Source organism: Pelmatolapia mariae, linkage group LG22 (genome assembly GCF_036321145.2).
Source record: "Pelmatolapia mariae isolate MD_Pm_ZW linkage group LG22, Pm_UMD_F_2, whole genome shotgun sequence".
Taxonomy (NCBI): Eukaryota; Metazoa; Chordata; class Actinopteri; order Cichliformes; family Cichlidae; genus Pelmatolapia; species Pelmatolapia mariae.
In genome coordinates this window covers 28,751,242-28,776,516 of record NC_086245.2, presented here as the reverse complement: position 1 = coordinate 28,776,516, position 25,275 = coordinate 28,751,242, and the positions used below count along the sequence as shown (strand labels likewise).

General features: G+C 39.0%; 1 protein-coding gene across 1 annotated transcript; it reads left to right on the top strand.

Moving 5' to 3' along the window:
- Positions 1-5,116: 5,116 nt before the first annotated feature.
- LOC135933164 (CMP-N-acetylneuraminate-beta-galactosamide-alpha-2,3-sialyltransferase 1-like) lies at positions 5,117-23,285 on the top strand. The gene is made up of 9 exons (XM_065471144.1): positions 5,117-5,121; positions 5,278-5,452; positions 19,694-19,828; positions 20,288-20,484; positions 20,674-20,845; positions 21,308-21,320; positions 22,164-22,204; positions 22,304-22,423; positions 23,118-23,285. Exons 1-9 carry the CDS (start codon positions 5,117-5,119, stop codon positions 23,283-23,285), a joined length of 1,026 nt encoding a protein of 341 aa, XP_065327216.1.
- The last annotated feature ends 1,990 nt before the right edge of the window (positions 23,286-25,275 follow it).

Sequence of the window (25,275 nt, the reverse complement as noted above, 5' to 3'; positions counted from 1 at the left end):
CAAATGTTGCAAAACTGACTGGACAATGTAAATTGATAATGACCTAAAGCATACCACAAAAGAAACCTAAGCGTTTCAATAGCCAGCTCAGTCACCTCATCTCAGTCCAATAGGGCATGCTTTTCAGTTACCGAAAGCAGAGAGACCCACAAACAAGCAGCAACTGAAGGCTGCTGTAGTAAAGGCGAAACAGAAGGAAATGTAATTTGGTGAGGTCTTTGGGTCCTTGAGTTCAGACTGACAGACTGTGAATGACTGTAAAGGATTTTACTCTTTGTATCAAAAATAATACATAAAATAGTGTTAGCTTGTCCAATTACTTGTCCAAAGCCACAATCTTAAAGATGGTGGTTTATGTATAAAATTGACTTTAATCCCTAATCAGCTAGTGCAATTTTTTTTGGGTAAAATACATTGATAGGTTGCACATCAGTCTCATCTTGATTGTTTGGTTTAAAATCTAAGATGGTGATGCACAGCAAAATTACAATGATTGTGTCATTAACTAAATAGATGTAACCGTGTGGACAATATTTTTTTTAAATTTATTTGATAACAGCAATGAAAGATGATGGATACTTCTATGCTGGCAAAATCATGGCAATGTCATTTGGCCATGGGGGACAGAGTCCATGTTTTTTGTCTGAACTCTTGTATGGGTGTCGTCAAAAGGGTCTAGACAATGTAATGGTCAACACTGACCATATTACTGACGAAGAAACAAGGTCACAGGTGCATTCAGTGAGCATATTTTCCTTTGGTCCTTTTGATTTCAGTGTAGGTCTTTTCTGCTCGTGTCACATTTTTACTGACTCTAGGCTAATTTTTCCCTACATTTAAAAATCCTGCACCTCTCTGGTAAAAGACTAAACATATTATTGGCTACAAGAAAGAAGAACTCGAAAATGTCTTTTGTTAAGAATAATCAGAATCAGAATACTTTATTAATCCCTAAGAAAATTATGTACGTATATGAAGCCATAATACCCAGAAATGCAAATTTGTGTGGCAGGTTATGGTCCTGTTACTTAGTGGCCCAGAAACCCCATAACAGTGTTGCATTGATCACCAGCTTATATAAAAACAACACACTTTGGTGATTTATTTAGGAGTAAATGAATTGATTTTGACAAAATACCTTAATTTTAAATTTAATTTTATCATTTTTCTCATTAAAAAACAACACTACACATTTTTGTTCAAGGACTATGATAAATTTCAGTATTTAATGATTGGACTTGTTTTCCAGCTTAATAACTTAATACCTCAGACTCCTGATGGGTTATAGGGGTTTCAACGGTTAATGTACTACCTGAACACTGAAGCAAATAGTTGTATATCTTCTTCTAAATAGTAGAGTCAAATATTTACTATTTTAATTTCCTGTTATGAATTTTAGATGTTACAGGTTGATAATAAATGACCACTAATATGATGTGGGACATCTAAAATCCAAACATTTTCCATAAAGAGAAAAAGGTCTTTAAGGTATGCTGACCCAACTCTGTTTAGTTTACCCCACAATCTTTCAATTCTTTGATTAGATACACTTTGCCAACCATAAAGCTTCCTTTGTTTGGACCTTGATGTTCAATCATATACCAAATAAATAGTACAATATCAATATTCTAACTGCCAGGATTACTCCTGACATCTTGTGGGAGTCCAAAGAGCTCAACAGCACTCTGGAAAAGTTGCATAGCAGCTCATGCTCTGTTATCTGTGCAGCATCTCAGGTGGTTAATGCAGTGACCACTGCCATCAACTCCTCCATGAAATGAAAACCCCATTGGATTTAACGTATGGTTTGGGTCAATATTCCCGACATAAGAAGAAATATATTATGAAGATGACACTGGATGTACATCAAAATAAATTATGACTTTGACATTGTACTTCTTCTATCATTTAGAATACTTCTGGACATAAACAATAATTCAGCCCAGACATCATACAAAAATGTGTTCATTATAACAAATAAAATATTATATTACTGCAATGTAGGGATAATTAATATAAATCAAATAGAAAAACAAACAAAGAAAATACCACACTTGATTTGGGACAGTGACATTGTAGAACCTCTGCTGAATTCCTTCCCCAGTGTTCTTAAACTTTCTTGCACGTGCCACCACTGAACTGTGATCCCTCTTCCTCTCAAACAGTTGTGTTCAAAATAATAGCAGTGTGTTTTAAAACATGAGTAAAGCTCAAAATCAGTATAATATTTTTTTATTTCCATTCATTGGGAACCTTGCACATAATATTTTACATCAAAACATGAAGAAAAAAGTATCAATATTTCAATTACTTTACAGAAAATGTGCATGTGCAACATGTGCTGGCTTCATCCTTCAGTAAGGGCCACATGAATGACACCTGTTTCTTCACATAATGAATGACCTCACTGATTGGACTCCGCACTGCTATTATTTTGAACATGCCCCTTCCACTTAATTATTCAATTACACAGACTCAGGTGCATTCATATTATGAATCTTGGGTCTGTTGGTTTCTCTGACTCTTCTACACCTACTGGTAAACTATTTGCCATGTATAATATGATTTTTACAGAAAACACTGATTGATCTAGTTAGTCATGCTGGACTGCTATTATTTTGAACATGTTGCCCTATCAAATATGTATGTGCTCTTAAACTGAAAGGTATAAATACGGAAGTGTGTGGTCAATAAAAGATGGCGCAAAGGAAGGCGTGTGCCTCGGATGTAAAAGTCGAACAACAGCTACTTAATGGCATGGACATGAAAAGGCACTATTCACCAGTTACTGTTTTTGCAGATAATCAAGGTGCAATTGCATTGTCCAAGAATCCTATAAACCGTCAAAGATGTAAACATATTGATGTCAAGTATCATTTTATTAGGTCTGCTATAACTGAGAAGGAAGTACAAGTTGAATATTGTGCAACAGAAGACATGGTAGCAGACATCATGACTAAGTCTGTAAGTAAAGTGAAAATGGATAAGTTTACGCATGTTTTGTTTGGAACATAAATGTTAATCTGTGAATGTTATGTAAGTATGTATATCATGTAAATGTGTAATGTACAGTGTTAAGAGCAAGTGGGGGTGTTGCCCTATCAAATATGTATGTGCTCTTACTCTGAAAGGTATAAATACGGAAGTGTGTGGTCAATAAAAGATGGCGCAAAGGAAGGCGTGTGCCTCGGATGTAAAAGTCGAACAACGTGTATGTGGTTTATTCCTCCATGAGAAGTACGGGATACCACGGTATTTCCTGCCCTAGAGAATGGAACCCGCAACAGAACACAACTGTACCAGTAACGTAGGATTCTCCTGAGCCAGGGGTTTGTGTAAGAATCTCAGTAACGAGATGATCAAGATCAACATTTGAAATGTTAGTAATAGTTCCATGGTCCACGAAACCTAGTTGTATCCTGTGGTTGTACAGTGTTTGAACAGTCAAGTTGAATAGCTGGTATGTTGTACCTAAAACAACAAAACAATAAACAAGTTAACTTTTTCCTTTTTCCTTGTATTCATTATCTTGTTTGCCTTCTCTTGACTGTGTGAAAAATCCTGATCTTCGCATACAAGGTCTTAAATAATAAGACCCCATCTTATTGTAATGAACTTATAGTACCATATCACCCTATTAGAGCACTTCACTCTTGTACTGCAGGCTTACTTGTTGTTCCTAGAGTATTTAAAAGTAGAATGGGAGGGAGAGCCTTCAGTTTTCAGGCCCCTCTTCTGTGGAACCAGCTTCCAGTTTGGATTTGGGAGACAGACACCATCTCTACTTTTAAGATGAGACTTACAACTTTCCTTTTTGCTAAAACGTATAGTTCACTTGGATCAGGTGACCCTGAATCCTCCAATAGTTATGCTACAATAGGTGTAGGCTGCTGGGGGGTTCCCATGATGCCTTGAATATTTTTTCTATAGTCCCCTTTCTCACTCACTATATTTTAATAGACCTCTCTGCATTGAATCGTACCTGTTATTAATCTCTGTCTCTCTTCCACAGCATGTCTTTTGTCCTGTCTTCCTACTCTCACCCCAACCAGTCGCGGCAGATGGCCGCCCGCCCCCCGAACCTGGTTCTGCCAGAGGTTTCTTCCTGTTAAAAAGGAGTTTTTCCTTCCCACTGTCGCCAAAGTCCTTGCTCATAGGGGGTCATATGATTGTTGAGTTTTTCCTCTGTATGTATTATTGTAGGGTCTACCTTACAATATAAAGTGCATTGAGGCAAATGTTGATGTGATTTGGCACTGTATAAATAAAACTGAATTGAATAGGTGCTAATATAATTAGTCTTACTGTATTCTACAATACTGGGAGGTATTACATGGGCTATCGTGGTTCCAGTATTGTTTTCCAAACCTTAAAAACAGAATGAAAGGTGTAACTTTAATTCCAAAAACACTGACATGCTGTGTAAAATGTAAATTAAGATGAATACATGTTTTTGAAAATCTCAATACCCAATATTTTATTCACAATATAAGACAGAAAACATATTATATTGTAAAAAGAACCATGACCTGATACACTGTTCCATGTCGCTTAATAGTCTTTATAATTCAACACTTGTTTTATAGTTCTCCATGTTCGGCACATACCAGCTGTCTCACACACCTCTGGTTTCCAACCTCACTATAAAAAGGGGAGAAACCTCATTAGTTTCATTATGTGCACCTGTCCTTCCAACCTCCATGGCACTGTCCCTGGAGCTCACTGCACCACCCCTCCCCTGCAGCGTAGCGTGGCGGTAGTAACCCGCCAGTCCCAAGAACCGTCTCACTTCCTTTTTGGTCTTTGGGCACGGGCAGGATGCAATCGCTGTTGTCATCTCTACCTGTGAACACACCTGCCCGTCCACCAAGTGGTACCCCAAATACTTTCAATTCAATTCAATTCAATTTTATTTATACAGCGCTAAATCACAACAACGGTCACCTCAAGGCACTTTATGTTGTAGGTAGACCCTACAGAGAAAAACCCAACAATCAAACGACCCCCTATGAGCAAGCACTTTGGCGACAGTGGGAAGGAAAAACTCCCTTTTAACAGGAAGAAACCTCCGGCAGAACCAGGCTCAGGGAGGGGCGGGGCCATCTGCTGCTACCAGATGGGGTGAGAGAAGGGAGATAGGATAAAAGACATGCTGTGGAAGAGAGACAAGAGCGACAAAAGAGACAGCGAAGTGGGAATGGTGGAATTTGGCACTGTACCTCCCTCCATCCAACCGCACAGTTCTTCAGGTTACCCATGAGCCCCTGCCTGCCTCAGGGACTCCAGGACAGCGGCCACCCGGCTGCACATGCTCCGTCCAGGTGTCACTATGGATGATAACATCATCCAAATAGGTGGCAGCATATGCAACATGTGGCCACAGCACCCGGTCCACGAGGCGCTGGAAAGTGGCCGGGGCAACAAACAATCCGAATGGAAGTGTGACGAACTGGTACAAACCATATGGAGTGGAGAAGGTCGTTTTTTCTTTGGACTCTGCAGATAAGGGAATCTGTCAGCAGCCCTTGTTTAAATCCAGTGTTGTGAAAAAACAGTTCGTGCCCAACTGGTTCTGGAGCTTGTCGACCCGGGGCATGGGGTAAGCATCAATTCATGACACCTCATTCACTTTGCGGTGGTCTACACAGAACCTTATAGACCCATCTTTCTTCACTACAAGAACTATGGAGCAACACCAGGCTCTCTGTGACTCTTCTATTACTCCTATTTTCACCATCTCGCCTGTTTTTTTAGCCTGTAGGGCTGTGAACACACCGTCACACCAAAATTCTTGATGAGAATTGTACGGCTGAGCAGGGGGAGAACACGTCTGCAAAGCGCTGTTGCAATGCAGCAACATCTGCTCTCTGGGCCTGTGTGAGATGGTTAACACAATGGAGCCAGGCGGGAATGGTGCAAGTTGGCACCTCCGGCCCCAACTCATCACTCTCCTTGACCAGGCTCACCAGAGAAGCTCTTTCAGCCTCTCTCCATGCTTTCAGGAAGTTGAGGTGATAAATCTGCATAGCTCCTTCCCTGCACACTACAATACTGGGAGGTATTACATGAGCTATCATGGCTCCAGTATTGTTTTCAAAACCTTAAATAGTATGAAAGGTGTAACTTTAATTTCAAAAATGCTGACTGACCTCATAGTTGACGTCCCCCACTCGCCATGTGACCACAAAGGGCCCTTGCCACTTGGCAAGTAGCTTTGAGCTAGAAGAAGGGAGTAACACAAGCACTTTGTCTCCCGGTGAAAACTGCCTAAGTCTGGCCCCTCTGTTGACCAGGCACTGCTGATGTTGCTGCGCCTGGAGCAAAATCTCCCATGATGACCTTCCTAAAGTGTGGAGCTTTGCTCACAGGTTCAGCATGTACTGAATCTCATTCTTTGTGGGGTTTGGACCTTCCTCCCAGTTTTAATTAGGTCGAGCACCCCACACTGTTTGCTGCCGAACAGCAGGTCAAAAGGAAAAAAATCCCGTGGAGGCCCGGGGGGCCTCACGCACTGCAAACAACAAAGGGTCTAACCAGCGATGCCAATTGCGTTCATCCTCTTGAACATACTTAGTCTTATTCAGCTGCATCACCAGCCAGTCAGCCTGAGGGTGGTAAACGCTGGTCAAAATAGATTTAACACCCAGTAATTTGAACAGCTCTTTCAGTGTATGAGACATGAACAGCATGCCCTGGTCAGCCAGTATCTTTTTCGGGATGACCTGAAACAGTGCCTGCGCCACACTCTTTGCAGAAATGGTGCATAGTGGCAGTGCTTCCGGGTATCGCGTTGTATAATCCACCAGAAGTAATCAAAGCGATAGCTGTGAAACACCCGAGTGAGGTCCATGCCAATGCGCTTAATTGGGACCTCCATTAATGTTAGTGGGCGCAAAAGCACTTTTGGAATTGCCAGCTAGTTAACCGGCTGACATTCTGGGCAGGACATGCACCACTGGCACACATCCACTTGGATGCCCGGCCAATAAAATCATATCCCATATGCCCTGCCATGGGTTGTAATGAGCCGCCTGGAAAATCATTTCCCAGCAGCTTTTAGGCACCAACAACTGGGTGTGCGTTTCCTTTGTGCAAGCGCCACGACTCACTCTGTATAACCTATCATTCAGTAATATAAAGCGTGGGTAGGTCTGCACAGCTTCAGGTGACCATCAATTTCTATCATTGGGTCAAAGGCTAAGCATAGGGTGTCATCATGAGACTGCTCCAGTTGAAAATCTCCCATGGGGGGAATTTCTTGAGACGGCGGGACCTCACTCGAAGGACCCGCTGCCCCCCTGCCAAGTGTCTGATGACTCTGCATCACCCCTGAGCGTTGCACAGAAACTACACTCTACTAATGGTCATATACTTGTTTTATTGTTCGCTGGGTTCAGCATATATGTCAGTCAGCTTTCCAGCTATCTCACACACACCTCCTGAGGTTTCCAACCTCACTATAAAAAGGGGAGAAGCCTCATTAGTTTCATGACATGCACCTGTCTCTCCAACCACCCTGGCACTGCACCTTGAGCTCACTGCACCACCTCTCCCCTGCAGCTGAGCCAGGGACCACACATATATATGTTTCAACATTTTACAGGTGTATATTAAAAAACAAACAAACAAACAATGGGATTGGGGTTGAGAAAACAGCTGGAAACAGATGTGGTACTAAAAGAAACACCTGGAGGAACATTTTGCAGTTAATTAACATAACTGGCAACATGTCAGCAACATAATTTGGTATAAAAACATCTTAAAGATGCAGAGTTCATTTATCAGAGTGCATTCATATTTAACATTTTTTTTAACAGCTGTCTGAATTCACTTGAGATATTGAATATTAATCAGTTAACATCTTTGAGCTCTAAATAAGTGTTACCTGCAAAAGAAACAATTGGATAAATTAGCCAGAGTGAGATTTGAAACTCCTTTTTTATTTACATTTGAAATTTTGTTTTGTCTCTCATACTTCTGGAGGTGTGGTTGAGCTCCGGTTCTGGATCCTTGCTGACACACCTGATGGCCATTATTATCAGTATATTTACATCAGCTTTTCCACCCACTCTCTGCTAGGTTGTCTTTTTGGATTAATATGGAAAAAATAAATACGCATAACAGCTGCACACAGTAAGGTTATGATTATCAACCTAAGCTTTCTGTGCTGTAACTACACAATTGTATGTTAAGTGAACACTCCGCTTACCTTGTGTTTTACTTTTGTGGTTTTTGTTGTGTCTTGTGTTTACTTTAACTTCCCATTATGCCATTTTGATTATGTTAGTTACCCTCAACTGTGTTCCCACCTGTTCCCTCTCCCCTTGTTATTGTAAGTATTTATTGTCCTAGTCTCCCCTTGTCCTTTGTCACATTCACCCTTCTTGGTTGTGTCTTTCCTTGTTCTGCATTCCCTGTGTTCTCTACTGTTTTTGATTACCTGCTCTGTATATGTTGTGGATTTTTCTACATTGTAAAAAAGTTTTGCATGAAAGCTGCCCCTTTATGTTTACATTCTGTCTGTAAAGCCCTACAGTCTGTAAAGACTTGCATTTTGGTCCACATTCTGCCTGCCACAAAGTGAAACCTTAGTGTTAAAGTCAAAGTCAAAGTGTGTAGATTCCCTGCAGAAGCTACATCACCCTTTCACCGTGCATTTTATGATAATGGCTGTGGTTATACGCTGGTAATATTGCTACTCACACACTTTTAACAGTTTTATTAATAGTTTTACAAAAAAAACACAATGTGTTTTAGTAGAAAAATCCAGACTAAATCGATCTTCTTGGTAAGTGATAATCATTCCATCTTCTGCATTCAAGCTGCATTGAGATGGTTGTTTTTTTTATATATTTGAATTTGTTGTATCTTGTTTTTAATTTAATAAAACCAAGTCCCTAAAAATCATCAGTGGCAACTGTCAACCGTTCTAGCTTATTATTAGCAGTTTTCTTGTGGAACATGTTTTTGAGCTCAGTTCTTGAAACCTTATGATGCAACTACAGCCACTGACTCACGTTTTACCAGACAGTGCTGCTTACACACTAGTGTACTGTTGTGTACAGCGCTGTGGGCCACTGGGTTTTTATTTTGTTTTGTTTTGTTTTTTCAAAAAAACCTTTTACAAATCATGCCAAATTGCAAAACACTTAGCTCTGTCTCTAACAAAACCTCTGTAACTTTGCGCTGCTTCACTCCAGCAGCATCAGGTAATGTTCATATGTTGTTTCATGGTTTTCTTCAGTTTTTGATCTACTGCAGAATATTTTTACGGGGGTTATCTGCTATAAAAGACCAGGACAGGAAAATCTCCTTTATGTTTTTCTGTGTTTTATGCTCAGTTACTTTGACACAAAGGCATCTGCTGTGATGTTTTACACCTCGGATGAAGTCTCACAACTGTCAGCTTTGTTTTTATACATAGATGTGCTAATAAATTATCAGAATGATAATATTTCTGACTGAGTCAAAATAGAGTTGAATTGAATTGAATCACATAGGGACCTTGTGAATTGGAACTGAGTCAGGTATAGAAATCAGTCATGATACCCACAACTGTATGTAACTGCTAGGTCTTTCAGATCAACTCATCAGTGCTTCTTGACTGTACATAGTTCTAGAAAGACAAAAGGAAACTGTGCTTTAGAGGTTCTGGTTCACTTGCATTGGACTTAAGTAGTTTTTGTTTTTTGTTTTTTTTAAAGGTATCAAAACTATCCACAGATCTTAAGACCCACCCGTGTAGGATTGCCCTTAATGTTACAGTATGTAAAATCTCACCCCTAGATGTTGGTAGATTATAGATCGCAGTCAAATCAATTCTGTTTTTTAACCCCTCCCAATTCAAGTACATAGCCCTATTTACAGTGGCCACTGTAAGACAAGCAATTCTGGCCACTATTCAGCTGTGCTGAGTGTAGGCTGTCAGTCTGTTGTTTACGTCAGCTGTCCATACACCGGATGTCCACATCCATTTACTCTGGAAGAGGCTATAAAACATTGTGAAACAAGTCTGATATGAATTTATCGAGTTGGTGAAGCTGACTTTTTTCCCGATCACAGCAATCTTAAAGTGAGTTGTTGAGGATATCTTGAACTATTCTGTTGGTAAGTGCGGCTGTTTACAGTTAGCCAATAAAGTCATATGTGTGCTTCCATAAATTTGTAACTGGTTATATGTATTTTTATTGGATTAATTAAAAATTTAGGAGAGCTAAATTTCTTGTAAGACATAAAAAGACTTATCATTGTAAACTTGAGTACAATGGAATTAATAAGTAATGATAGGTACATTAATACACTAAAAAATGTTACTTTAAACCAACTTAAAAAAATACACTAGTTTGTTACAGCTAAATGTACTAGATTTACTTAGACTATAATTATGATTTGACTGACACTGTAAAATTGCTTTTAAAATAAGTCAAAAATATTAATTTTTCCAGAATTATAAATGTACATTGAAACAAAGCAAAAAGATAATTTATTAGTAAGCACCAAACCATGAGAGCTCTCTTGGAATCCTTGAGAAAGTAACTTGAACCTCCTAAGACCCGAAGTCTTTCGTGGCATGTATTTTTAATTTCTCTTTGCTATTTGGGCTGATTGGGACCTGATAAATGTAAAAAACAAACAAACAAAGAATCACGGGGGTTTTTTTTGGTTTTTTTTGGTTTTTACCTGATTTTCGTTCCTGAGAAAAATGAGATCCGCATGTGAGGACATTCTCTTTAAATTTTGATAGAACAGTGGCAGTGTAATGTCCCCGTAAGTAGATATAAGGCCCTTGTAGAGCAAAATTTAGTATTTTGGTCTAGACAACCCAAAACATGATGTCCACATATGTGGACGTCAGGTCCTCGGAGGTTAAATATCTGCCAACATCGCGTAGCCTTACATCTGTTGACATGGGCAAGCCAAATAAGAAAGCAACTCAACCTCTAGAAGAATCGAAGTAGAAGAAAATCCTCTTGCATGTGGAAAGACAACATGTTCTGTTAGCGACCAAGGGCTGCACCGACCCGAGCCGACATAAAGGCCATGCTGCTCAAACCTGAAAAACGGATCATCTCAACTTTACTGGCACAGTTTTCGGCATACTGAGCATATTGAAACATCAACGAACGATATGCAATGCCGACTTATGAAGCTGGATAGCAAACGAACCTCGTTGAAAAGGGTAAACTAAACACAACCTCCAGACGCAACAATATTTGCATAACCAACTTACCAGAAAAACCGGAGGTTTCACGTCCCGGTTTTTCTTGTTGATGTTCTTAAAGAAGTGTACAGGCCGGGCCGCGTTTCCCGCCTCGCTGACTGGGGATCGGGTGGATCGGGTGCACCGCATCAACATCCGCAAACGAAATTCCAGCAAGCTCCAGGTCATGGACACACATGGACAGAAAATAATTTCCTCCACCCCAGAAGAAGTGGAGAGGACCTATCATAAACTCAGTGAGCAGAGATGATTGTCTCTCTCTCAATATTTGGGATTTCGATATAAGACTATTATATGTTTCATTCCATAAGTGACTGTTGTGTCTTTAGTTCATTCATTCATGTTAATAACAGAGTTCAAGGAGGTCTTAAGTGTTTAATTGGTCTGACTACGGACTGCAAAATCATTTTTCAGTTCATTTATTTGTTAATGCTCCTATGATATTCAGTCATTCGCAGTCATTCTTTCACATTACCTTGACTCCAGTTCTCCGTGAGATATTAGCACTCATAATGTCCATACGGTGAATATACGCAGACAAAGCAAAAATCACTTTTGTCTGTTTAAATATAAAATGTATAAATAATATGGTGAAGAGACAAAAAAATGACGATAATCTGCGTCAGTTAAACGTGGATGTTGCCTTTCTCCAGGAAACACATCTGAAACATAGTCAGATAAAACTCAAAAAACAAAAGTGGGTTGGTAAGATTTTCCATTCCAATTTTACTGCTAAAGCCAGGGGGGGCTGCGATTTTGGTACATAAAGATGAACTTTTTCAGTCAGAGGAAATAATTTCAGACCCAGCAAGGCGTTTTGTAATAGTTCGGGGTCACTCGTTCTCAACTGCCGTTATTTTAAAATCAGTATACGCTCCAGATTGGGATGACGAGGATTTATTTCACTAAGCTTTTCACTACTTTGTCCAATCATAACAGTTACAACATCATAGTAGGAGGTGACTTTAATTGCATCCTTGTATATAAACAAATTAGGCTTTTTTAACAGTTCTATGAAACGCTGTAGACATCTGAAAGTCAGTGATTTCTCTCAAAGATAGTTTTCTTGATAAATTAGCTTTTCCCACCGTTATAGATAATGTGGTGAAAAGTGGTCTTAATAGCTCATTTTTAAAATTACTTTATAGATCTTTTTTTATTATTGTGTATGCATTTTTTTTTACTTGTACAATTATGATTGCTCTATCTCTGCATGTTCTCACTGCCTATTAGTCCCTTAACGGATTGTTGTATCCTTTATGTTTTCTTAATAATAACGGATTGAATTTATATAGCGGTTTTCGAGACCCTCAAAGCGCTTTACAATTGCACTATTCATTCACACACACTGGTGGAGGTAAGCTACAGTTGCAGCCAGTGGCGGTCCTAGCCTGTTTGGCGCCCCGGGCGAACACGCCCTCTGGCGCCCCCCCGCTCCCCCACTCCCCCCCCACACACACGGACGCACACACACATATATGACCCTATATATGAAGAGAGAGAGAGTATGCATAGTATGCAAACGGCTACCAAACAGACATTATAATTCGTCATACAATGGGAACAGGACAAATCAGCAATTGACACTGACTAATTAACATTATATTATTGTATATATTGTTTGGAGTTTAGTCTGTTACTGTTACTATTTTTACCATTTCTTCTTGGAGGAACTGTAACCCACATAATTTCCTTAGGGATTAAGAAAGTATTCTGATTCTTAATGTTTTAGGAAACATGACCTGCCATTATCCAATGACACATCTGCTTACCTGTATCTTTTGCTCGTTTCTCCTTGTAGGAGCCATAATTAAATGTATTGAATTTTAATGATCACTGGGTTTTCATTTGTTTGGTTGCTATGGTGATGTGTAACGGGAGTCACGTGGGTGCTAGCGGTGACATTAAGAGGGCGTTGTCAGTCTGTCTTTCACTGGTTTGATTTTGACAGAGAGGAGGGCTGGGTAGCCGTAGTTTTTGTTGACCGCAGCACAACGAGTTTCCCCTTGTTGCATTAGAGCTGTGATGTTTTAAGAGTTTGAATCGCGAGCCGATCACATTGCTCTGTAAACTTTTCAAGCACTTTAATAAACAAGCAAGCAATTCCACCTCTCGCATTATTGCGTACAGTTGACAGCGCGTCAGGCAAATAGGTAGGCTCCATCCCCGGCCTCTAGCGACTGTGGAAGTCGCTACACTCCTCCTCTTCTTTTCTCTTTTTCTTAAACTTTAAAAACGGGTTGTGTGTGAGACTTTAAAGCAACAAAATATAAAATATACATTTTAAAGTGTTATTGATCCCTTTACCCCTGGTCCTAAAGTGTATATTTATTTTCTTACTCTTCTTATATTTATTGTTTGTTTACTTGCACTGCTGTAACTGGAGCCTCGTCGTCTCGTCTCTCTATATACTGGACTGTATGTAGCGGAGATGACAATAAAGTTTACTTTACTTCAGCTGCGAGCAGGCGCACCGAGGGCTCTCGCGCTCACTTTTCGCGTATAGAATTTCGAAAAAACATCGGTGCAAATTATAAGTCTGTATCATAATGTCTGCTGTTTTCGTGTTGTTGGTTTGTTTTTATTTTGTTTTATTTTGCAAGTTGGTTATTAGACGCTGCTCCAGCCACCCAGAGAGTCCCCCGCCGCCCCGCCCTCTCCTCCCTGTGCCGCAAGCAGCAGGCGCACCTCGCAAACGGAGGGCGCCCTTACTCCCAGCAAATGGGCGATAGAAAACCGATCGGTGCCTATGACATTCCCAATTTGCGCTGGCATGTTGTCGGGGCAGCATGAGTACGAGCATTTTTTTTTTGCCGATGCCCGTGATGCCGCCCCCCACCACGATGCCGCCCCGGGCAACAGCCCGTGTCGCCCGTATCTAAAACCGCTACTGGTTGCAGCCCTGGGGCAGACTGACAGAAGCGAGGCTGCCATATCGCGTCATCGGCCCCTCTGGCCATCATTAGGAAGTAGGTGAAGTGTCTTGCCCAAGGACACAACGACCAAGACAGACAGAGCTGGGGATCGAAACGGCAACCTTCTGGCTACAAGATGAGCGTTCCAACCCCCTGAACCACGGACGCCCTTACCACTTTGGGAACACTCAACTGTAAAAGTTTTGTTTATCATTAAATAAAAACCTGAAAACACACACACGTTGGTACAACTCGATTTTTGACTTTGGTAAAACCTGATAGTTTGAGTTCCAAGTACAGTTGTTCTTTAATTTTGTTACATGCAATTTTTTTAAGTTATTTTAACTTATACTTTTTAGTCAGTGTAGTAAAATACAGTTTCTACCTAATTGTAAATTGGTTTCTCATGTCCTCCGTCAAATTATTACTTAAAAAAGATGATTTCTTTCAGGAAAAACCAAGGTTATATTAGGAATAACTCGAACACAAACATGGCTACTTAAATAAAATGAATATGACAGACAGAACCCTTTGAACAATAAAAAAAAAAATCTTTACACTTCACTGGAGTGTATCTGAATACAAAGAAGCTATAAAAGAAACAAAAAAATGTAGTATTCACATGTCTCTTTGGCTGATCCAATGCTAGACTACAGACTCTATGTGTCATTTTCTTTTTGTTCCATCTCCACAAACAGTTTCTGCAGTACATTAAATGTTTGTCTACGTTAGGATAGTTGAAGTTGAGAGTATACATCAAGGGGATGACCTTGACAGTTGCTAAATCATTTTAAATAGAGAAAAAGGACAGCAAATGTCTCAAAGATGCTATACCCATATAAGGAAAGATTGCCACAATAAAGTTATTAAAATGTTTTCATAATACATTCCAAAAATTGTTCAAAATATTGTGGCGTGTGGGGGGAGCAGCTAGTTCTCTCCCATCATGTCTTGGGAAATGTGCTGCTGTTTAGATGTTCTTGTTTTATTGTTTATGGTTGTTACTTTTAACTGTTATCTTTAATGTTGTGTTTATACTACGGTACAAAGTCACTGACAGTTATTGTTTTATAGAAAGAATGCAGTACCATAAGTGAGTTCTGTTATGCTGTTATTAACCCTTGAAGCACATTGTAGCATGGCAAGTGTTTAATAAAGAGCTCGCCCTGCCAGCTTGGGGTTGAACAGCAAGCTCCAACTTTCTGTAGAGCTTCTCTGCTAAGATTCTTCTGCATGCCACAATATTATGTATATTTTGCATAACTTACTTTGAAGGAAACTATCTGATATTCACCCCTGATGGACATTAAGTTTCTGTTTCACTACCAGTATAATGTCCTCATTCAATACATCAAGGGGCAGTGCTGAAACCTCTTAACCTTTGAAGTCTGGAACTGGTGCCTTTGCCATTGAATGGAGTAAATTTTTATAACAGTTTGTGTGAAGGATTACTCTTTTAAAGAAGCTATGTAAATGGAATGGTTAAATGAACTGATTCTTATATAGTGCTTTTCTACTCTCCTGGAGTGATTGAAGTTGATCCAATGTCTTTTAATTCACAGAATATTTGCCATGCTGGTTCATTAGAAGGAACTTTGGCTCCAATGAAAAGAGGAAGAAATCTCAGAGGGCTCCGATTCTCATGTCCATTTCCTCCAATTGTTCTCTTGCTTGTGTAGTTGAGTGGAACAAGATGAAGATGGTTCATTTGATCAGACTACTTAAATGGAAAAGTTACAATTGCTTCATTTAAATTGGCTAATGTAAAATATTTCTCGGCAATTAACACATGAAGACAAAGGGCGATCTCTACAGTGATAATTTTTTTCAAAGAAGTCATGAGATATATCTGGGGAAAAACTTTAAACCACACTAAAATATGACAGATTTTCTGACAACACACATTTCCTTTTTACACCAAAATGACTAGTTAATTAATTTTTTAATATTTTGGCAAGCAGACTGGAGCAGACGGGGATCGAATGACCAGCCTCGTGATTAGTAGATGACCTCATCTATCTCTTGAAGTATAGCCACCCACTGAGTTTGAAGGTATTGCTGTTGCTTTTATTTTGGATTTTGACATGCTCCTTATGTTGAATGCTTAAAATGAGTGGATCTCAAACTGCATCTGTCGTTGGGAAACCTGAAAAGGATAAAAGATTAATTGTTCTCACTGAGAAAGTACTTGCAAATAAAATTGAAACCATCCAAGCAAATTGAAAAAAAGCATGTAAACAAAATGAAAAATGATATTACATCTCTTAAAGAGCCAATGAAAGACGATAAAAAATATTCAAAGTTAAATCACAGTTTGATGATTTAACGCACCAATTTAAGGATGCCAGTGCATTGCATGAATCTCTGCTTTCTTTAATGCCATTTGATGAGAAATACAAGGAAAATACATTCTGGGGAGACAATAGCCCAACGGACCAGTTGCAGGAACCCAAAACATGGTAGCTGTGTTTTATCATGATTCATATAATACTGATGACTGATTATTAGGCTAATAGTTAGGCTATACACACTTACCTCTCATCTTTTCTTTCCTCACAAAACCGATAGATCTTCCACTTCTTTTAAGTGTCTCCCAGCGCAATTCTTAGCATATTTTGGTTCCTGCAACTGCTCAGTCGGGTTATTGTCTCCCCAGAAACACCTTCCTTATGCTTTTGGAAATCTGTTTTTTCCTATTTTTGTTGTCGTTTTTCCTATTTCCGTTGTGTTTTGTGTGCTTTTGCAGCATTTTTCTTATTGCTGGTGTTTTCTTAAGTTGCAGTCTGTTTGGCCTCTCAGGGCCACTGTACAGAGCTGATAAAAGTTGGTTCAAAGACAGTTTTATTAGTAGATGGGAATGAGATTTGGAGAGCAGATGAATGTCAGAGGAGCATGACTGAGTCCGGCGAAGTATAGGAGATGAGTGGCTGACTGTTATCAGAGTGAACAGAGGACATACAGGCTAGGACTGGTTGATGAGGAGCAGAGGAACCAGAACAAACTGTTATCTTGAGTCACGGACAAACTAAAGTTTCTTTATCTGTTTCAAATAACACAAAGAGTTGAAAAAAAAAATAAGGTGGCTGTTGCATAGCTACCAGCAGAGTGGGTACAACAATCTTAGAGTCAAGCAGACTGACACAGAACACACAAAGAAACAGTGTTGTTCCCATTCTTTTTTTTGCATCTCACTCAATACAAGTAAAAGATAGGTGTGGCTGTTACCTTCAGTTCAAGAATTTTTGTAGACATTGTCATTTAGAATATGAATAGAGTTTTGTAATATGTCTGGATTGTTCCAGATAGGTGTACGTTTGCATGGGATTAATGAAGACTCCGTCAATTTTAGAAACTCCCACTATGCTGTTAGAGAAGAGCTGATGTTGATGCTTTTAAAATGTTCATGTCGTTTGATGTTTGAGCTGATAAATGGTAGGTCTGAAATTTCTAGGTTATTACATAGTGCCTGTTCTACATCTATCCAGGGTTCATCTAAGAAGGTGTGTTTTAACTATCTAGACATGAACTGAAGCCTGTTGGCTAAAAATTAGTGATTAAAGTTAGGCAGATCTAGTCCTCCTTTATCCTTGGTCCTTTGTAATGTTTTTAAGCTGATACGTGGGGGTTTATCTTTCCAAAGGAATTTAGAAATATACGAGTCTAGAGATCTGAACCAATCTTGTGATGGCTTATTTGGGATCATTGAAAATAAATAGTTTCTTTTTGGCAAGAACATCAATTTTATAGCGGCGACCCTTCCCATGAGTGATATGGGTAGAGATTAAAATCTAGCCAGATCGCTTTCTACTGTCTTTAAAAGTGGGATGTGGTTTAATTTAGTTAATTCTGCAGCTTAGGAGAGACATTAATACCTAAATATTTAATATTTCCAGATTGCAGTCAGGTAGATGAAGAATTATGGAAGGAGCAATTAATCGGAAGAACTGTAGATTTTGACCAGTTAATTGAACAATCTGAGACTCTTGAGAAAGAGTTTATCAATGCAATTACCCCAGAGATATTGGTTTGTGAGTTTTGGAGAAAAAGTAACACATCATCCACATAAAGGCTGATTTTATGTTCTACATTCTTACATTTTATGCCCTTAATTGTTGTAGCCTGTCTAATTGCTGCTGCTAGTGGCTCAATAAAAATTGCAAACAGTGAAGGGGAGGCTCTCCGAGGTATGGAGACCTATCTCCCCTCACCACACTCCCTGCCAGTGGCTGATGCCCTCAGACGTTGGTGGGTTGGTGGGTCTTGGTGTCTAGGGCTGGGCGCTCATATATGTACCGACTAAATCCTGGTGGCGATTGGCGGGACCTGGCGCCTGTGGCCCGGCTGGGCCCCTTCCAGGGGGTGGGGTGCCCTCAGGCCTCTGGGCCTGAGGTCCGGTCCTCTCTGGCACAGCTGGCTGCTGGCAGAGCCCGCGGGCACGTCACTGCAACCCCCTCTGGCCTCTGCTCCGTGGCTGCTAGGTGACCTCTCGTTTGGGGCTCTCCTCAGCTCTTCCCCGGAGGCTGGCACGGTTGCCCCCCTGGTGTTCCTCCTTGGGTCCTCGTATGCTGGGGCCTCTGGATGCCTGGATCTCCTCCATACCTGCTTCATGCCCTGAGGGATGGAGCTATGGCTCCCCACACTCCCTAGCAGATCGTTACATGAAGAAACCTTTTGAATACACATAGGTCCACACAGGTGTGCATACAGGTGTACACACGGGTGTTCACAGACACAAACTACACCTTTCTTGGCTGCTACCTCAAAGCACATTGTGAGCTGTCGATCTTGCGTACTGCACAATAACATGTAATATTTAGTATCTACTGTTATCTACTGTTAGCTAGTTTATTGTGATGGTGTTGTATTTATTATGTTGCTCTTTCTTGTTTGTTTTCTCTTCTGTTTTTTCTTATCTCCATACAGGTGATCCAGGTGTTTTGTTTGTTTTTCTTTTTTTTCTTCCCCCCTTTCTCACCATCTCTTCTCCCCTCTATTTTTCTTTCTCTCCCTCACTTTCTTTCATTCTTTCTCCCTGTCCTATCCCCCAGTCATGTCTGTCCCATCTGTAACAACTGAAAATAAAATAAAATAAATACATAATTATAATAAAGGTCAATCAAATGGACCAATATGGCAAGGCCATGATGATCCACTTGGTAAAGTAAAGCCGCTTGGCATCTTTCTTGGCCTTCAGACAACAATTCTGATGGCTAAAAATTCAAACGGGACAGGCAAAAAAAAAAAAAAAAAAAAAAAAATATGAATAGAGTTTAATACAAGCAGAGGTTGTATTTTGAATATCATTGCAGTAAAAAAGTGTTTTGTTTTCTGAATGATGATGTGATTCTGCATGATCACATGTTGTCACATGGGTAAATCCAGTGTTTTCTAATGTATCTACAGAATGGATCAGATCCCCATTCAAGAATATCAGAGTGCGAAGATCCTTCCAAGGAAACCATTCGTTTTCTTTGTCTTGCTGTGCGTCACTACCATTGGAGTTTTTTCTAGAGCTTCGTGGATTTTAACTGTGTACCAGGATTCCTTCTTCCCTCAGAATGGAAGTGTTTGTGCCTGCAACAAATGTTTAATGGAATATGACCAATGGCTTAGTGAACGTACGAAAGAATCTCCTGAGCCATTTTTATCACCCACAAACAATATCTCAGAGGATACATTTAACTGGTGGAAGGTAAATGTCAACTTTTATATTTTAAAAGACGGATAATTGTGAAGTTATAATTTCTATTTCAGTTGCTCTTAAGAGAGACACTTGAATTTATTGTAATTTATTTCGAATTATTTATCAGAAACACGTAATATATATTTTAAATATATTTTGCTGAAGAAAGCAAAAAAAAAACTATACAATGTATTCGACAAATCTGTACACGCAAAATTATTTTGCATAACAGAGTCAAAACTTTTCCAATATCATGACTGACTTCAAAGACAATAGGTGATTGTTATCTTTTTACATTATGTTCAGTGCTAATGGGGAAAATAATTTTTTTTATAATCTATACTCTCAGATTAATCAGGTATTACAAAATAGCTAATGAAATCAACAATTTAAGTAATTTCTAGGTGATGTGTTACACTGTTGGTCATTCTATTCTCCAACTTAAAAAACATACTTTTGTTATGTCAGCGCATACAGACAGACAGACGCAACTTCGCTTTCTACAATAAAATAGTGGACAAGGTGTTTCAGATCTTCCCAACCAAAGTCAATTTTACAAGATCCAGCCCTGACATTTGCAGGACTTGTGCTGTGGTTGGGAATTCTGGCAATCTCAATGGATCACATTATGGACCACTGATAGACTTTCATGATATTGTCATAAGGTGAGAGTAAAACACAAACACAGTAAAAGCTTTAAACCTTTTTAAGTCTTCATGCATGCATTGCCTCTAAACACCTGTAAGAATTGCTAAAACCTCAAGATATTTTCTTTCCCTGCAAAGTTACCTTCACTCTATATGTATCAGAGAATACATGATGAATGTGTACAATATATTCTCTATCCTATTTAGAATAAACCGTGCCCCTACAAAAGGCTTTGAAAGAGATGTTGGAAACAAAACAACATACCATGTGATGTATCCACACAGTTATAGAAATTTGGACAACACCACTCATCTTTTGTTTTTTCCATTCAAAATCTATGATTTACAGTGGTTAATCCGGTTCTTTACTCAAAGGTATGTGTATTACAGAGGAAATATTTTTATTTAGTTCTATAGTTGGATAAAAAATTCTTAAATTTAACATTTATGATTTTGACAAATACCTGTATGATAAAATACAGCTTGAATGTACAACTGCGAGAATCTGTTTGAATCCTGAATTTTCTATACTTTTGTATATATATGACCGAAAACATCAGCTGATTTTCTAAAAATAAAAATGAATGAAGAAAAGACGACCCAAAATAAACAAATGTAATGAAAAAATGCATATTACATGCAGTTATGCTCACAAGTCTACAGACAATTATACCTTTTCTTCAAAATAATTGTACCTCTGTACACCACCACAGTGAACTGAGCAGCCTCTGTCTGCAATCACATGCAGAAGTACAGAGTATGAGGCTTAATTTGAAGGGTTTAACAACAGTATTGTGTCTGTGAAGGTTCTCAGTTATCCAGGTCATCGCAGTCTAAGGAGCTTGGAAAGAAAAGTGTCTTGACTTCTTCAAGTTGCTTGAAGACGTTTAACCTCTCATCCGAGAGGCTTCTTCAGTTCTAAGGTCAAATGGTGGCAAGTCCCAGATTTTAGTCCTAGGGGAGTGCCCCCAACAGGGTCATGAACCCCCTGTTGATCCTCTACCTAATCACACGAGCCAAGGTGTGAAAATGGGTGTAGGTCACAATCAGCCAAGGTTTCGGGTGAACCCGCTGTGAAACCTAGCCCCACCCTATCACATGATTTCCTGAGCTCAACAGGCCCAGGATGTGAGGGCCTTCTGAAATGGCCTTCCGATATCCTGAACCTCAACCATATTGAAAATCTGTAATATGAAGCAGGTCTGTAGTAGGAAACCAACTAAATTAAAGGAAGTATACCACTTCTGCCAAGAAGAGTGGTCAAATATCCTGACAAAATTATAGCAGAAGCTTGTGATTGCTGTCAAAAGCATCTGGTCATCCAACTTGCAATATTATAATACTATAATTATAATGTTATAAATTATAATATTAGTAGGGGTGTTTTATCTAGAATTTTACCTGATATGTATTCTTTTAAAACTGTGTGAAATAGAGAAAATCCCAAAATAAATGTAAACTGTATCTAATTCTTGTTTTTCAAAATCATTAAAGATGTATACTATACAGTCATTCCACCTTGGAAAAAGAACAGTTCAGAGAAAACATTAAAAGCCCAAACTTACCATGGGATTCATGACCATGATGGGTATGTGTAAACGAATGAGAAAACAAACAAACAAAAGGCTCCAACACATCTTGAAGTGTAGTTGTATTTTTAAGTTTGGACTTATCCCTTGGTATATTCAACAGGCAAGAAGAAACTGCTAAATCGGGTTTAAACTCTAACAAGGATTTGGTGAGTAGTATGACTTAGAGTAGATTCAGATTATGATATGTCATTAAGTAAGAATAGGATCTTTTTAACTGTCACATTGAACTCTAATAATCTTAACAGGTGATGATCCTTAGTCCAGCTTTCATGAAATATGTCCATCAGGTCTGGCTAAAACAGAAGGGCAGGTATCCATCCACTGGCTTTATTACTTTGGTCCTAAGCTTGCACATGTGTGATGAGGTAGGTTCATGAAGCAGATACCATAATTCATAATTCCCCATTAATAATTAGGTCCACTGGTGGTAAATGAGAGCACAGACATGATTTCTAACTTAAACACCCTTTCCAAAGGTTGCATCTCACACTCTTGTAACAAGTCATTTCCCATTATGAGATCAGCAGTGAATGGGATTAAAACTGACTGGGAAACTGAACTGCAAATCAACATTCTGTATGCTTTCTGGAAAGAGACTCTGAGTGCTGTTAACTTGTCCTTCAGTTGTGCCAGACTCTTTTTAAAAACAGTTTAAATATGGCATTATTTTTGTGTCTCTATTCTGAGCGCACGTAAAAAAATAAATAAAAAAATTGCAAGTGCAAATGTTGCATTTTGAGGTGAAAAAAAAATATTTGTGTTTAATTGAGATCAATTAATTATAAAGTCTGTAATTAATTAGATTTTTTTTAATCGATATACATATATATATATATATATATATATATATATATATATATAGATATATATATATATATATATATATATATGCGTGTGTGTGTGTGTGTGTGTGTGTGTGTGTGTGTGTGTGTGTGTGTGTGTGAAAAAAAATTACACCCACACTACATTAATGTAAAGCATGGTAATGAAATCTATAGTGCCTATGATTAATAATCTAAACAGATCTGAGATTAATTACCTTCTTTTGTGCGTCTCCAGGTTAGTGTGTTTGGATTTGGAGCAGACAAGGATGGAAACTGGAACCATTACTATGAGCCATTAAGAAACAAGCGTCTGCGAACTGGACAACATCCCGGAAAGCTGGAATATCAATACATTGTGAAACTTCATGAGCAACAGAAAATTAATTTTTTCAGAGGATGGTAATCGTTCCCCCTTTTTGTCTCTCTCAGGAGCATTTGATATTTGATAAGTAGTCCTCAAAACTTTCTTCTTTGGTTGTTTGTTGAGCATCAGAGATTATCTATTTCTGGAAGTGTTTGCAGAGAATAAAGTCTTGTCACTACACTACCACACAAAACATGTTGTCCATTTTGTTTAGAAAATGTTTTTTCTCTTGTCTGTTAAGTTATTCTTTAACATTCTTTGTCCAGTATATCCACTATCTCTCCTCTGCACCTGTTCAAATGATTTCAATCTTGCCTCTCTAACTGCTCTACCTGAACTGTCCCTCTGATATACTCAGTTCTAATCCTGCCCTACTGTGTTTCTCCCAACATCATCCTCACATTTGAAGCTGGAGTACCCAGACAGAACCCATGGCATACATGGGAAGAACATACAAACTCCACACAAAAGCACAGTGGGCCACATGGTGACATGGTGGTTAGCAATTTGCCTAAAAACATGAAGATCGAAGCATGAAGGGCTTGAATCCATCTGGTCTGGGCCTTTCTTTGTGGAATTTGCATGATTCAATAAAGACAGTGGAAAATCACACTGCCACTCCATACACCCAGACAAGAAACAAACTGGCAGGAGAGCTGCTATTAAATGAAAGATTTTGAATTCATAAAAAACATCCTTTTATTGTGCAGACTCACCACAGAGCATTGTGTACCCCAATTCCAAGAGTGGAGTGGAGCATACTATTATTGAAACTGAATTCACAAATTAACAAAAGGCATAAATTGATGCATGTCAATTTATAACAATATTTAAACTGAATGTGAACCTGTGCTGGCCATTGACAAGTAGGTCATTGGCCTGATTAGGGATAGTATTGTATTGATTGTATTATAGTTTTGCTCAGTGCGTGAGTAGATGACCACATGCCTTATGGCTGCACAGCAGGGGGCCAGGCTCAAGTCCAAAGAATTAAATAATGCTATACTATCAAATTCTTTGATATGCTGCTTAGCAATGGTGGCCACTCTGAAAGCAGAGCGAATGAGAACCAAATGGGAACTGATAAGGAATTGAACACCCGCTTCGGATGTTATCAGTCCATTCAATGGGCATTATTAGCAGAAATTAGCCCCATAGATATGGGCCAGTAGGGGCCTTCTATACACGCCTGCATTAATGAACATTTAACAACACACAAACGTTACAGTTTTTCCCAGTTGTTTAGACACATTTTCTGAAAGCATGCCTCATATTGTCAGAACTCTACACACAAATAAAAAAACACACACACACACACACACACACACACACACACACACACACACACACACACACACGCACACACACACACACACACACACAATGGGCAAAATCCTTCAATTCTCCTTCAGAATGAAACTTTACATTCAAAACAATGTAATTTCTTCTCATGGTAATTTGTTTTCAAATGACACACACAAACCATCACATGAATAGACATTTATAAGAACCAGCTGATCACTGATGTGTTTAATGTAAACACTATGACACTTCTTCTCCAGTCATCATAATGACTTACTGTAAGTCTTTTTTTGTTCAGTGTTACACTTACTACAGACAGTACATAGGCCTACATAAGTGCATTGTAAAAGATTTCAGAATATTGTTTGTATACAAAACACACAGATACATGGTACCAAATATATTTTACTGTATTTTTCCAACAAAACAAAGTGCACAGTGTGCATCCCAGCCAACACAAAGTTGCATATACCGTGGTCTACATATACAAACAACAGAAGAATCTACAGAATACAGTTACAGTTAAAAAACTAAAAAACAACAACAACTGTGCTGCATCCTCTCTTCTGTTTCTATCTGGCCAAAGCACCTCATCCATATCACAAGCAATGTTTGCCCTGGCCAAGCCAAGCAAAGGGGGAAATATTGCCTAGCATGGCAAATCCAGCCACGAATATCATCAGCTGGTATAGAATGGTACTTGTCTTACACACTCTGTCAAGTGTAA

What these genes read in the sequence shown, in the direction of transcription:
- LOC135933164 (XM_065471144.1), top strand. An exon ending in ATACATTTAACTGGTGGAAG is followed by an intron (nt 19,829 to 20,287) that starts GTAAATGTCAAC and finishes TTGTTATGTCAG; the next exon opens with CGCATACAGACAGACAGACG. An exon ending in TTTCATGATATTGTCATAAG is followed by an intron (nt 20,485 to 20,673) that starts GTGAGAGTAAAA and finishes TATCCTATTTAG; the next exon opens with AATAAACCGTGCCCCTACAA.